Below are 12,418 nucleotides of genomic sequence, written 5' to 3'. Positions count from 1 at the left end.
TATATCTCTTGACTCAAAATATTAAGGAAATTTAAAAGTGTGAATGTATTAACAAATTACTTTCAGCGAACCATATCCCCAAAATCTCAGAAAAGTCTTTCTTGCTGCATCAATATTATGGACATGATAAATATTACTGTAGCTATATTATAAGTATGAATATGTATATATTCGGCCAATCACAACGCACTGGATAGCTGGCCAATCACAGCACACCTCGTTTTTTTAGACCGATGAGCATTGTAAAAATCGACGCGTTTCAGAAAGGCGGAGCATAGAGGAGAAACAATAATGTACAGTATGTGGAAAATAATGTATTTTTTTAACCTTAAACCGCATAAACACATTTCATTACACCAAATACACAAAATAATGTTCTTTTTAGCAACATCATATGACCCCTTTAATCAAAAATGTTTCAGCACTAACTGGAACATTGATGGATAAAAGATTGAAGCGAATGAAATCACATTCTAGGGGTTTATTTTTGAGTCAATTTTTGGTTTGACATTTTGAGAGACTTGGTTACCAAAAAAAAAGCTATTGATCCAACAGTTGAATGACCATCAGTTTGTTCATGGCTCCTCCCTGTTGAAAGCAACAAGCTCTGGCATATACAAAAAAAACACTTCTAAACCTCTCAGCTACAAAACCTCCAACTCAATAATACAGAGACACTGAGAATGGAAACGAAAGTGTTCATCTGTGTTCTGTGTGCCTGTTTGGTAACACTCTTAGTGCATAAGGTATGTAAAAATATTTCTCCAATAGCATCAATCAGACACTCCTGACAGCTTCAGTGTTGCGGTTATTGAAAAACAGTTACTAACATAGTGTATGTATTTCTGGTCTGAGATGTATGTATATTTAGAATTATTGATGAATGACTGATGATGAAAATAAAGTCCCTGATCATATTTGTTATTTAGCCTATGTCCACTGTACTATTCAGAATTGGTTTAGCTGTATATCTAATTGTATATCTACAAAATGTATCAGAATTGAATTTTTTATATTGTTCACTATCACTTTTAGTGTTGTTTTTAATAATACTACCTGATCTTTCCACAGACATCACCAGCCCTAATAAATGAAGGCATATTTCTATTATACAAACCGTCTCAGGTAAATAGCTGCCTTTAAACGTCTAAATTTAAAACAAGCAATAACACTTTTGTGTCCAAGACAAAGTGTTCATAAATGCAGTGTGAAATGACAAAAGTATGAACATTCCCAAAAATACTTTTGTATTAATTCATGATGGAGACATCATAACTTTTAACAATTATGCTAGCATAGCTGCTATTTAAGAGAATAAACCACATTTTTAATCTACTCATTAATATCTACAGCAAGGTCCTGAAGGTCCTGTTAATGGAAGTAATTACGAGCAGGTGAGTGCCATTTTTGCTTTAAAATGGAGTAATATTAGAAGCCATGGTCATATTATATATCATGCTGTAAATCTCTCCTCTAGTGAGATAAAGAACTTTAAAAGCTTTCAGATTAAATTTATGTTCTTTTATATATCTTCTGATTTTTATCCACAACAGATGACTAACCATACCTTAAATACAAATACAACCCAAGAAAGTATTCTGGAAAAGACCATTGCGCCGAACCTTGCAGAGGTACTGTTCAGTGCCTTCATTTCTCATAACTACTCATGAATCTATCATGTACGCAATACAATTTTATCTAGGGCTTGTAGGGTTCTCAGGGAAAGTTTATGTCATTTATGAAGTTATATGAGTTTTTTTGGTCATCATTTATTCACACTGGTGTCGTTCCCAACCGTATACTGTTATTGTTTGCATGGAACACAGAATGAGGTAGTTTGATGTTTATATTCACACAACCACATACATGGGGGTGAGTAAATGATAACACAATGCTAACTATTACTTTAAATGATTTACATATGTGTGTTATAGCCATAGCTGCTTGTGGTTTGTCAAATAACGCATGAGGGCCCTCTTGTGTGCAGCCTTTAGTAAAATAACATGTAAACCAAGGAGGGCTCTCAGTCTGCAGGCCGTCAGCCACTAGATGGAGTCATGAGGTCTTGGGTTTTTGTCCTTTGCTCAGTTATTCTAACCTCAGCAAACTTTAGTGAAAAAAAGTAAACTTTAGTTAGTTTTTAAGCTATATATATATACAGCGCTGCTTGAAAGTTTGTGAACCCTTTAGAATTGTCTATATTGCTGCATAAATATAATGCAAGTCCTGAAAGTTGACAAAGAGAACCCAATCAAACAAATGAGATGAAAATATATACTTTGTCATTTTATATTCAGGAAAATGATCCAATATTACATATCTGTGAGTGGCAAAAGTATGTGAATCTCTAGGATTAGCCGTTAATTTGAAGGTGAAAATTAGTCCATCTGTTCAGAGGTGTTTTCAATCAGTGATATCAGGTGTCAGTGTGTGCCCTGTTTTATTTAAAGAACAGGGATCTATCAAAGTTTGGTCATGTTTGTGGAAGTGTATCATGGCACAAACAAATGAGATCTCTGAGGACCTCAGAAAAAGAGTTGATGTTGTTCATCAGGCTAGAAAAGGTTTCAAAGTCATCTCTAAAGAGTTTGGACTCCACCAATCCACAGTCAGACAGATTGTGTACAAATGGAGGAAATTCAAGACCACTGTTACCCTCCCCAGGAGTGGTCCACCAACAAAGATCACTCTAAAAGCAAGAAGTGTAAAAGTCCACTAGGTTTCAAAGGACTGCAGGCTAACTTCTAAGTAACTAAATGCCTTTCTCACATTGGCTAATGTTAATGTGTATGAGTCCATCATCAGGAGAACACTGAACAGAACAACCATGGTGTCCATGGCAGAGTCGCAAGAAGAAAGCCACTGATCTCCAAAAAGAACATTGCTGCCCATCTGCAGTTTGCTAAAGATCATGTGGACAAGCCAGAGGAATACTGGAGAAATGTTTTGTGGTTTTTGGTTTAAATGAGCAGCGTTATGTTTGGAGAAAGAAAACACTGCATTCCAGCATAAGAACCTTATCCCATCTGTGAAACATGGTGGTGGTCAGAGGCGTAGTGTCTTGTATGCAGGTGCATATGGGCCCGGGCATATTGTGGGCCCGCCGAGCCGAGGGGGAACCTTTAATTGAAACGAGGGAATGAATAGAGCCCTGCACGGGCCGGCCCTTCCGACATCAGAATATTCTCTGCCTGAGTCTGACCTGAGCCCATGTCTTTTTTTTTTCTCTCTCTCTCTTTCTTCCCCTTTACACAGCTGCTGTTGCAGCAAATAGGCTAGTCCAGTTTAGATTTTTAATGGCAAAGTGGTTATATTTATTTTCTTTAAGTTAATTTAGAAATATGTTTGGAACATTTTATGTTTGCTAAATTCAAATTGGTTTTTTTAAAGTAACAACCAAGCGGCCATGGCGGGCTGAGTTGAGCACATACAGGTGCATCTCAATAAATTAGAATGTCGTGGAAAAGTTCATTTATTTCAGTAATTCAACTCAAATTGTGAAACTCGTGTATTAAATAAATTATTTGTTTTTTGGGCTTCTGTGCCAAGATTGTGTTTGCATGCAGTACAAATAGCCTATGGTGGCATTTTAGTATCATGTTGAAAAATAAGATTAACGTCATAATATTTTAAGAATAATTATGAAAATAAAATCAGGCTATAGGCCTATTGCGTGACGTTAATGTCAGAATTCCACCTATACTCCGCCAAAAAAATAATAAAATAAAATAAATAAATTTAAATTAAATTAAATAAAAAGTCTATGGCATCCAACCTGTCATTCTTCACATTTAACATAAAAAACAGCAATAACAGGTAGGCTTATTGACGTTTTTGAAACTCTAATTGATCGATTTCATGAAACATTAGTTTGTATTAAATTGTTCTGATTTTTTCAACATGTATTCAAATATTTATTCATGTTTATTTCGTGCTGCAAATATTAAAGAGGAAAATATAATTGATTCACATGCTGCTTGAACTGAGACGAATATAGGCTAGTTATCTCACTACAAATTTAGAAGCGTGAAAACACATTTAGGCCTATTGTTTGTAGTATTTTATTATAAAGTTGACAGAAGGCTGACACAGAAGGCTGTTTTAATATAAGTAACAAAGCACAAAGCTTATTGCGATGGGTGGCCCATACAAATTTTTTTTGCATATGGGCCCGGGGCTGACTTGCTACGCCACTGGTTGTGGTAGTATCATGGTTTGGGCCTGTTTTGCTGTATCTGGTCCAGGACGGCTTGCCGTCATTGATGGAACAATGAGTTCTGAATTATACCAGCATCTGCTTTGTGAGTTCCCAGCATGCATTGCAGCATGAATAAATTATGCAGTTACTGTTATAGGATTATTGTTTTGCTGTTTGCTGACTTCATTTAAAATTTTCTGTTGTTGTTTTATCATTATTGTTAGTTATTTGTTGTACTGTGATGTAAAGAGCTCATCTTTTTAACATTTGTTGGCTGTCACCATTCTTAAGGTTAGTGTGTCTAGTTTTGAGGCCTAGAGTATGTTCACACTCTTGTGCCCTTTTTCTGGGTATCTTAGTCTTGTAAGTTGTTATACAAGCAAAAACAAAGTTGTCTACTTATTAGACTAAGTTGCCTATTAACATTTATCATTTGTAAACAGATAATGAGATGACGACTTTTATGCATTTTTTTTCATCCAGGTAACAGAAAAAAATAAATTACTCTAAAGACAGTAATTGTTATTTCCAGTTGCTGGGACAATAATATATCTATTAGGAAAATAAGACAATCAGCATTGCATGAACAAACAAATTTACATTTTTACTGAGCAGAGCTAAAATCTATTGTTAAGAGAACTCAAAAGTCTTACTGCATCAAGCTGCCTTATTTTTGTAAGTTTTCTCAACAATTGATTTTTTACAGTGTACAATATGTAACATCATATGCAAAAGATGCGCCTGTGTAAATGTACAAGAAAAAAGAAACCCAACTCATGACTGTGCTATGCTTCACAATGAATGATATAACATTGAGAGTAAGCTATTATTATAGTACAGTATATCAAAAATAGAGAATTGCAATTGTTTACCAAGTAGCAATTTTATTAGCCTATGCATGCTTATCAAAGGTTTGATTTTCATTATTTGGTGATCATGTCAAAATAATTTAATTAACTGTCCACTGGGAAAGATGTTCCTGGGTTAAAACTAATTTGAAATCACATCTCTAACTCTAATCATCTCAAACTGTGATAATCCGCTGATTATTTGTTCTTAAATAACATAATATGAAAACTACATGAAGTAGCCAACAAGCCTACAAAACTACCAATGTTAAATGCCAAGAGAATCTGATCTATAATCTCTTGGGTAGAGGTTTAAACCCTAAGCCTATAGGCGCTGTGAAAGGAGAAATCACAAAACCAAGAGTCTGTTGATAATTTAGGCCTATTTCATCTCACATTCATATGTTTGTATTTCTTGTCAAATTACTTAATATACTGTCCAAAATTATATCCCATTTCTTAGTCAAAAAAGGATTTGCACCTGTATGGTTTGTACGATCGTGGTTAAGATGGGATAACCAGACCAATCCAGCAGATATATTTCAGGGATTATTTTAACATGCCCCTAATCTAATTTGACCTGAGACAGAGGAGACTAACAATTGCCTGACTAATCCTTGCATACGGTTTTTATATTTTTATTGTATATGTTTAGATTGAAACTTTAGATTTTATGTATTACAGTTAATTTTGTGTAAGCTTGTAACAAATAAGCAATGTCACCATGGACATGTTGGTTGACTGCAGCAAACACTGGACCACAACCTGCCCCTCAGGGCCTGGCCTGTCATTCAGGCACACACACACACACACACACACACACACAAAGAGAAAGGAGATAGAAAGAAAGAGAGAGCGAGTGATGGAAGAAGAAGAGGGGGGTCCTGGAGGAGGTAGTGACGTATTCTCAGGCCCCAGCATCTCCGCACTTCTCTGCAGCAAGTAATGAGTTTAACCACACCGCTTCAGTGCAAAGGGGTCAATCGCTCGGATTATCACTCTCGAATTTGACATCACAATCCTCCGCACCTCTCTGTTTTTTATATTCTTTTTTGGAAACCTTTGAACCTTTTGTAACCTTGACCTATCCTAACCTATCTTTATTCTTGTAGGTGAAAATTGATACATTAAACTTTCACAGGTTCAGAGAGGACTGGCAGCTCAAATATGGACCGTAGTTTACTCCAGCTAAGACAAAGGGTGTATAAGTGTTGTTGAGTTTGGGGGTGGATGGTAGCTTTTGCAACAGGGATTCACCTTTGTTACCTTTGAAAACATAACCCAATGCCACTGTGCAACAACAAGGTCGCTGACGATGGAACTTCAGCACAGCCACTGCAAGAGGGAAAAGCAATGGTGGACTCCCTTATCAAGGTGAGTTGATATTACATGATCCAGTAACTGATCGTTCCTCTAAACAAACCTCCTTTTCTGAGAGTTTTGTGGTGATATCTTTTCTAATAATCAGGGCACCATTCATTAATTTTTTGATAACAGACTGGATTTTATACAAAAATATAATATAATTTAAATCTTTCCCTGAATATTATATGTTGTCACATATTTTCTCTTGTGTGGTCTAATGCTAAATATTATGATAAAAAAATGAGAGGAGTTCATCAATTAGATATAAAATGCAGAAAATCATTTGTCATTTATTTTCCATCGTATTTAAGACGTGATGAAAAACTTATTGAGGTTTAGATCAAAGATGTCGAAGCATGCGCGTCTCCTCATTTCTCCTTATTTTCAGGCTGAACATGAAAGCATCTTATAAAGGTTCCTCAAGCCTTAGGGTGAAAAGGCACTATCTCTGAGTAGGGATGATCCACGCTCCACTGCTTGATTATCTTCAGTGTGAGCCAGTGGAGGCATGTCAATACTCTGACTATCCCAGCAAAATTACCTGTTTACTCTGTTCACCTACTTATTTTGAGCATTGATACATACTCACTTCAGCATTGATTCATACTCACATTCATACTCACACTTTAGCATTGATTCATACTCACATACAGTTAAAACATTTTTTTAAAAATGAGCAGCATTATCCAAATGGCCATAGACAGCATGTACTGAACCAAGGTCCCAAAAGTTTCCAAAGCTTATCCTGAAATAGCCATCTTATGACAAGCAGATTATAAGTAATATTTGTCACTCAAAACTAATCCTTAGTCTATGATGTTTGATAACTTGAACAGTTATCTTAACTTATAAAACCAATGATATATGTGATTTTATAACATAAAAAGATCATGTGACACTGAAGACTGGAGTAATGGTTGCTGAAAATTCAGCTTTGCCATCACAGGAATAAATGAAATTTTAAAATTGCCCACATTCAAATAGAAACTTATAAAAAGTAATAATTTTTATAATATTTGACAATATTACTCTTTTTACTGTATTTTTTATCAAATAAATGCAGCCTTGGTGAGCATAAGAGACGTCTTTTGATTAAAAAATCTAACCAACCCCAAACTTTTGATTGGTAGTGTAGTATATATACACATGGAAAATGTGGATTTGGATTGGATTTAAAGAACCAAACAGATAAAATGACAACATGACTACAACTGTAACTAAAACTAAAATAGATAACTAATACAAATCAAACTACATTAGTTTATCAGTAATCCTAAAAAAAATAACACTGAGCCAAACACATATGCTAAAATAACAACAACTTACTGACACATAGTAAGAAATGGTTATAAAAAAAACTGAAACAGAAGTGAAACAAGTAGTAGGAAAGAGGAGAAATAAAAAGCGATACTTATTTATATAGAATTTTAGATTTCTACCAAAAACTCCTAGATATATCCTTTTTCCTCCTTCTAGAATTGGAAAGGGTTTTTTTTCCACCACAAGCAGTATTGTTTGTTCTAAAAGAAGGCCTAATATATGTCAAGTAAAACACTTTCCTTGTGCTCTAGAACTTGGGATGGACCTGGGTCAGTGATGTATTGTATTACAGGCGTTTGTAACATATCATTATTAATAACTGCACTCAGAACAGTTTGGCTGATGTATGACATGTTATTCTGAATGAAATCCTATTGTGCCATCAAAACTTTTCTGTTTATTAATACGAGATCAGTCTAGATAATGAATATATTGATTGATATATTATTTTATATATAAAGTTAAAGTTCATAACACCATGGTTGTTCTGATCTGACTCAGGTGGTGGCATGTTATCGGCACTTGGCCTCTTGTATTGGTGGATGCACGGACAACTCCAGCCTAAGACGTGATCTTCGGCAAACACGAGAGCGAGCCCAGACACTAGCGCTGTCCTGCCGAAACCACCTGACAGCTCGACTGAGGGATAAAACATTACCGGAGGCTGAGAGGAAGGAAACAGAGCTGCTATGGGTGGCATTCTCCTCTTGTCTGGAGCTCTTACATGCAGACATGTGCAAGGTTTTCACCATGGTCAAGCACTTTTCCTTGGCCAGTAACAGTGCCATGGTGCAAACAGGCATACAGGGTAAGCATGCATAACTGTAGGAGTTTCATAACAGATTACTAATTATTTAGTAGCTAGTGACAAAGTAACTTCTGTATATTCCTCAAACTTACTAAATGTGAATGTGCTGTCATATTAACAAAATTTCAGCGAAATTTGGCTTGAAAACCATTGTCAAGTGTCCATTGTCCATTATTCAGTCTTTACAATGGCTTAGAGCTATACAACTTTTTGTCTTATGGAGTTTTTGTCTACTCAAAGTTTTTTTTTTCTGAAAGGCATTTCGCCAGCTGAACAATCGGTATGTTGTTAAACAACAGCACAATCCATTGAACGCACTGTACTTCTGTCCCTAAGCCTCGTTTTCATTCCCTTGAAACATTAATAATGGAGCTACTCTGATTAAGGTCTCTTAGAATGACTGGATTTCGCAGAGTAACCGTAATTGTGACTGCACGTTAATTGTCACAGCCCTGTAATAAGCCTGATACAAGTGTTTGCTTAAGCAGGGGGGACAACAGAGTTGGCAGCACGGGCTTTGAGCCTGCCTGACCTGCAGGAGGCAGGTGGCGGTACCCAGACATCCAGCATGGAGGGTCAGGAGCAGAGTCAGCTGGAGCAAGAGATTGCACAGGTGGACCGTACACTGGAGGACATGGAGCTGAAGGTCAATGTGCTGCGCTGGACAGTGGAGGCACTGGGTCCTCAGTATGCTGACCCCGTCAGCACTGACAGCGCTTCACTAGCGCTGCTGTCCATCGACGAAGAGGCAGCTCAAGGCTTTTGCAGTCGCAGCCAGATGTTTGCAGCAATGATGCTGTGTGGTGTGGCAATCTTTGCCGTGGTGCTATCAGTGTGTGTGGTGTTCCTGGTCTGAAGTCTTATCACTTGTGTTGTGTAGGTTTTTCTTTTTCCAAGGTCTCTTCAGCTGTGTTCAGCCAAACATCAACAGTCTGTGTACTTTGTAACAGTTCCTTACTTTTGATCTCAACAGAGCCTGTGACTTTTTACAAATCAAAAAAACTTTGCCAATAATTTTGAGTGTGTGATCATTTATAGCAAAGTAAAGCAAGATAAATGAATCTTCGCTCTAATGCTAAATTGAAAGTACCGTAGTAAAATAGTAAAAAAAAAAGGTAGTAAAATCTGATTTACTTTCTGATTTACTGATGTACCGGTACTATCAGGATGCTGCACATAAACACAAGATCGGTTTACTGTTCATAGGCTGGTTCATCATATTGTACCTTCAGAACTTTGCTCATCATTTTTTTTTTTTTTTTCATTTTTGAGTGAATATAGTATCAGTATCAACACTGACACAACATTTAATCCTTTAACTATTACCTAGCAAATGTGTACTGTCTTCTCAAAACACCACCAACAGAAACACATAGGCAGGGCCGTTTCTAGGCATAGGCGAGCTAGGCGGTCGCCTAGGGCGCCACCAGCTGAAGGGGCGCCAATGAGCGCACGTACTGGCACTTTTAGCAGGGTTGTGATAAAGAGTGGCAAGCCACAATAGATAAAAACATGTGCATAACATATTAAAGCCCTATGTGCAGGGCCGTTTCTAGCCAATATGACACCCTAGGCGAAATCCCTATTGCCCCCCCCCAAATTATATATATATATATATATATATAATTTGGGGGGGGGCAATAGGGATTTCGCCTAGGGTGTCATATTGGCTAGAAACGGCCCTGCACATAGGGCTTTAATATGTTATGCACATGTTTTTATCTATTGTGGCTTTTAATTATGTTTAATTATGTAGTTTTGTAACAGGTTTCGAAACCTGTTACAAAAGCCAGAAACAATAGAATTGTTTGTTTTAAAATGTTAGTCAGCGTTAACTGGTATTAATACTCTGTTACTAATTATAAACAAGTAGGAGTAAACTGATAATAAAATATAATTAATAAAAAGTTTACAGAAAAAATATATATATTGTAATTACCTCGGTATGAAGGCTGCTTTTTCAAAGACATTTGAAATAGATTATTCCAATGTTCATTTACAGAATATTTTGAGACAATGTTGATAATCCTTTTGTTTTCCTTCATGCACTGTAATATCTTCACTTTCAAATATCTCATGAATATTATATTTTGTAAAAGGAAATAAATTAAATAATTAAATAAATAATATTTTTAAAATAAACTGTTAGAACCCGTTTACTATATGTGTCATAAGATCTTGTCAGGCAACATCAGACTGAAATTTAGAGTCAGTCTGTTTCTGTCAATTTCCATGTTTATTGCTAGAAAGTTGTAAAATCACACACAATCAGGGGGTTACGCTGTAGAGGTATCCCATATTTTGGTAACAGTGTAAACAATATTTCGTTTGACCTCCTGAGGTTGACTATAAACATGTTCTGAAGCACCTCTTTTCACTTACCATTTGTTGAACAATAAAAATACTTAATTCTTAATCATTTGATGCACTATTTTGTACTTGGAAAATCCCTGTATACAATTTAGATAAACTTTATGTGCCTACGTTCAGAACGTAAGTACGTTTTGTATTAATGTGTAGGCTACGTGAAACGTCATTGTTTACACGCTCTGTGGAAGTTTGACAGAGATGGTCGTATCTGTCACAGAGAAAGGAGATAAGTTTGGAAACCTTTACAGTTCTTATTGTGGTGAAAAAAAGACACACAATGTGTTACGGTTCCAGTTATATACAGTTCTTCTGAATTATTCCAGGAATTTCAAAAGTTGTGTCTAATGTAATGACTTTAGGGGACAAATACAGAGGAGAAAAGCTAAATCATGCGGTCACATCAGGTCCCGTACCGCCGCGATCCCGCAACAATTTGAAGTCCTTCACAGATTTTATACTTTATATACACGCAAGTGCTTATTTTCGGCAGAATGAGGTCTGCACACCATATACATCTAATCTCTGCGATTAGAAATGGATTTAGCGGAATAATGACTAATCATTACCCAGACAGCAGCTGACTTCGCGCCAGATCTGTTTTAAAACCGGAACTTATTTGTGTGTGTGTGTGTGTAGGCATATATATATATATATATATATATATACACACACAAAATGAGCTGGACCAGATCCGGCATGGTGCTGGACCAGATCGGGCATGGTACTGGACCAGATCCGGCCCACATTTGGGCCAAATCACCATAAAGGAATCCGCATCTGGTCCAGAGCTGACCCAGTTCTGGTCCAGATCCGGAAAAACGGATCCGTGCCGGTATTGGCCCGTTGTGCCAAAAGACACCGGCCCGAGTCCGTTGTACGGATCTGGACCAGAACTTCAGATGGGTCTGGGCCAGATCTGGCCCAGATGATTTTTGCTATCTGGGTGTGACTCATGATTATGTAGGGAATACTGAACCTCTGCATTCACAGTCTTCATGCCTTCTGTACCCACTGGTCTACTAGGTGGTGCTCTTCTTGGTGGAGCTGGTATATCATCATTTTCATTTAATGGTTCAATCTATAAGAGGTCACGTGTGACATTTCTTAATAATGTCCCTGATAGCAACAGACTCCGGGGATCCGCCCTCAAATCGGCAGCTCCGCTGTACTGTCAGACTGTTCGGTCATTCGCGCCCAGAATATGCCCCGCCTCCGGACAGCGCACTGTCAGTTAGCGGACTCATTATGGACACGGCGCGGATAAGCGATCCGAACGCGCTTTTTTTTTGTTTTTTACCGGTGCCGTCTCAGAAATCCTCCTCAGAGTGGAGAAGCCGCGGCCGGCCAGGTTGAAGAAGACTGAACTCGGTAAGAATACTTTTAAAATATGCTTTATTTGTACAGTTGCCAGTAACATTAACATTAATAAAGTTGTTAATTGCTTTGTTGTAGTTTATTTTTGAAATTGCGTTGTGGAATGTCCAGTTAAGGTTAGCTCTTTAGCATTAT

The 12,418-nt window shown here is 37.0% G+C and overlaps 1 protein-coding gene, 1 long non-coding RNA gene and 1 pseudogene across 2 annotated transcripts; 2 read left to right on the top strand and 1 right to left on the bottom strand.

Moving 5' to 3' along the window:
• The first annotated feature begins 615 nt into the window (after positions 1-615).
• LOC107742153 (uncharacterized) lies at positions 616-1,651 on the top strand. Its single transcript, XR_001640284.1, has 4 exons — positions 616-746; positions 1,072-1,125; positions 1,353-1,394; positions 1,554-1,651. It is a non-coding gene; the product is annotated as an uncharacterized LOC107742153 (long non-coding RNA).
• A 4,325-nt stretch (positions 1,652-5,976) lies between these two features.
• Positions 5,977-9,612, top strand: LOC107742152 (regulator of G-protein signaling 9-binding protein B-like). Its single transcript, XM_016555048.1, has 3 exons — positions 5,977-6,420; positions 8,233-8,539; positions 9,028-9,612. The coding sequence occupies exons 1-3, from the start codon at positions 6,331-6,333 to the stop codon at positions 9,393-9,395; spliced, it is 765 nt and encodes a 254-aa protein (XP_016410534.1). The 5' UTR covers positions 5,977-6,330; the 3' UTR covers positions 9,396-9,612.
• A 2,192-nt stretch (positions 9,613-11,804) lies between these two features.
• The window catches only part of LOC107742142 (neutrophil cytosol factor 2-like), a 5,009-nt pseudogene continuing 4,395 nt past the window's right edge, over positions 11,805-12,418 (bottom strand).

Source organism: Sinocyclocheilus rhinocerous, unplaced genomic scaffold (assembly GCF_001515625.1).
Source record: "Sinocyclocheilus rhinocerous isolate Xijiao unplaced genomic scaffold, SAMN03320098_v1.1 scaffold256, whole genome shotgun sequence".
In the NCBI taxonomy this organism is placed as follows: Eukaryota; Metazoa; Chordata; class Actinopteri; order Cypriniformes; family Cyprinidae; genus Sinocyclocheilus; species Sinocyclocheilus rhinocerous.
Note: the sequence above shows the minus strand (reverse complement) of the source record. Positions and strands in the feature narration are given on the sequence as shown.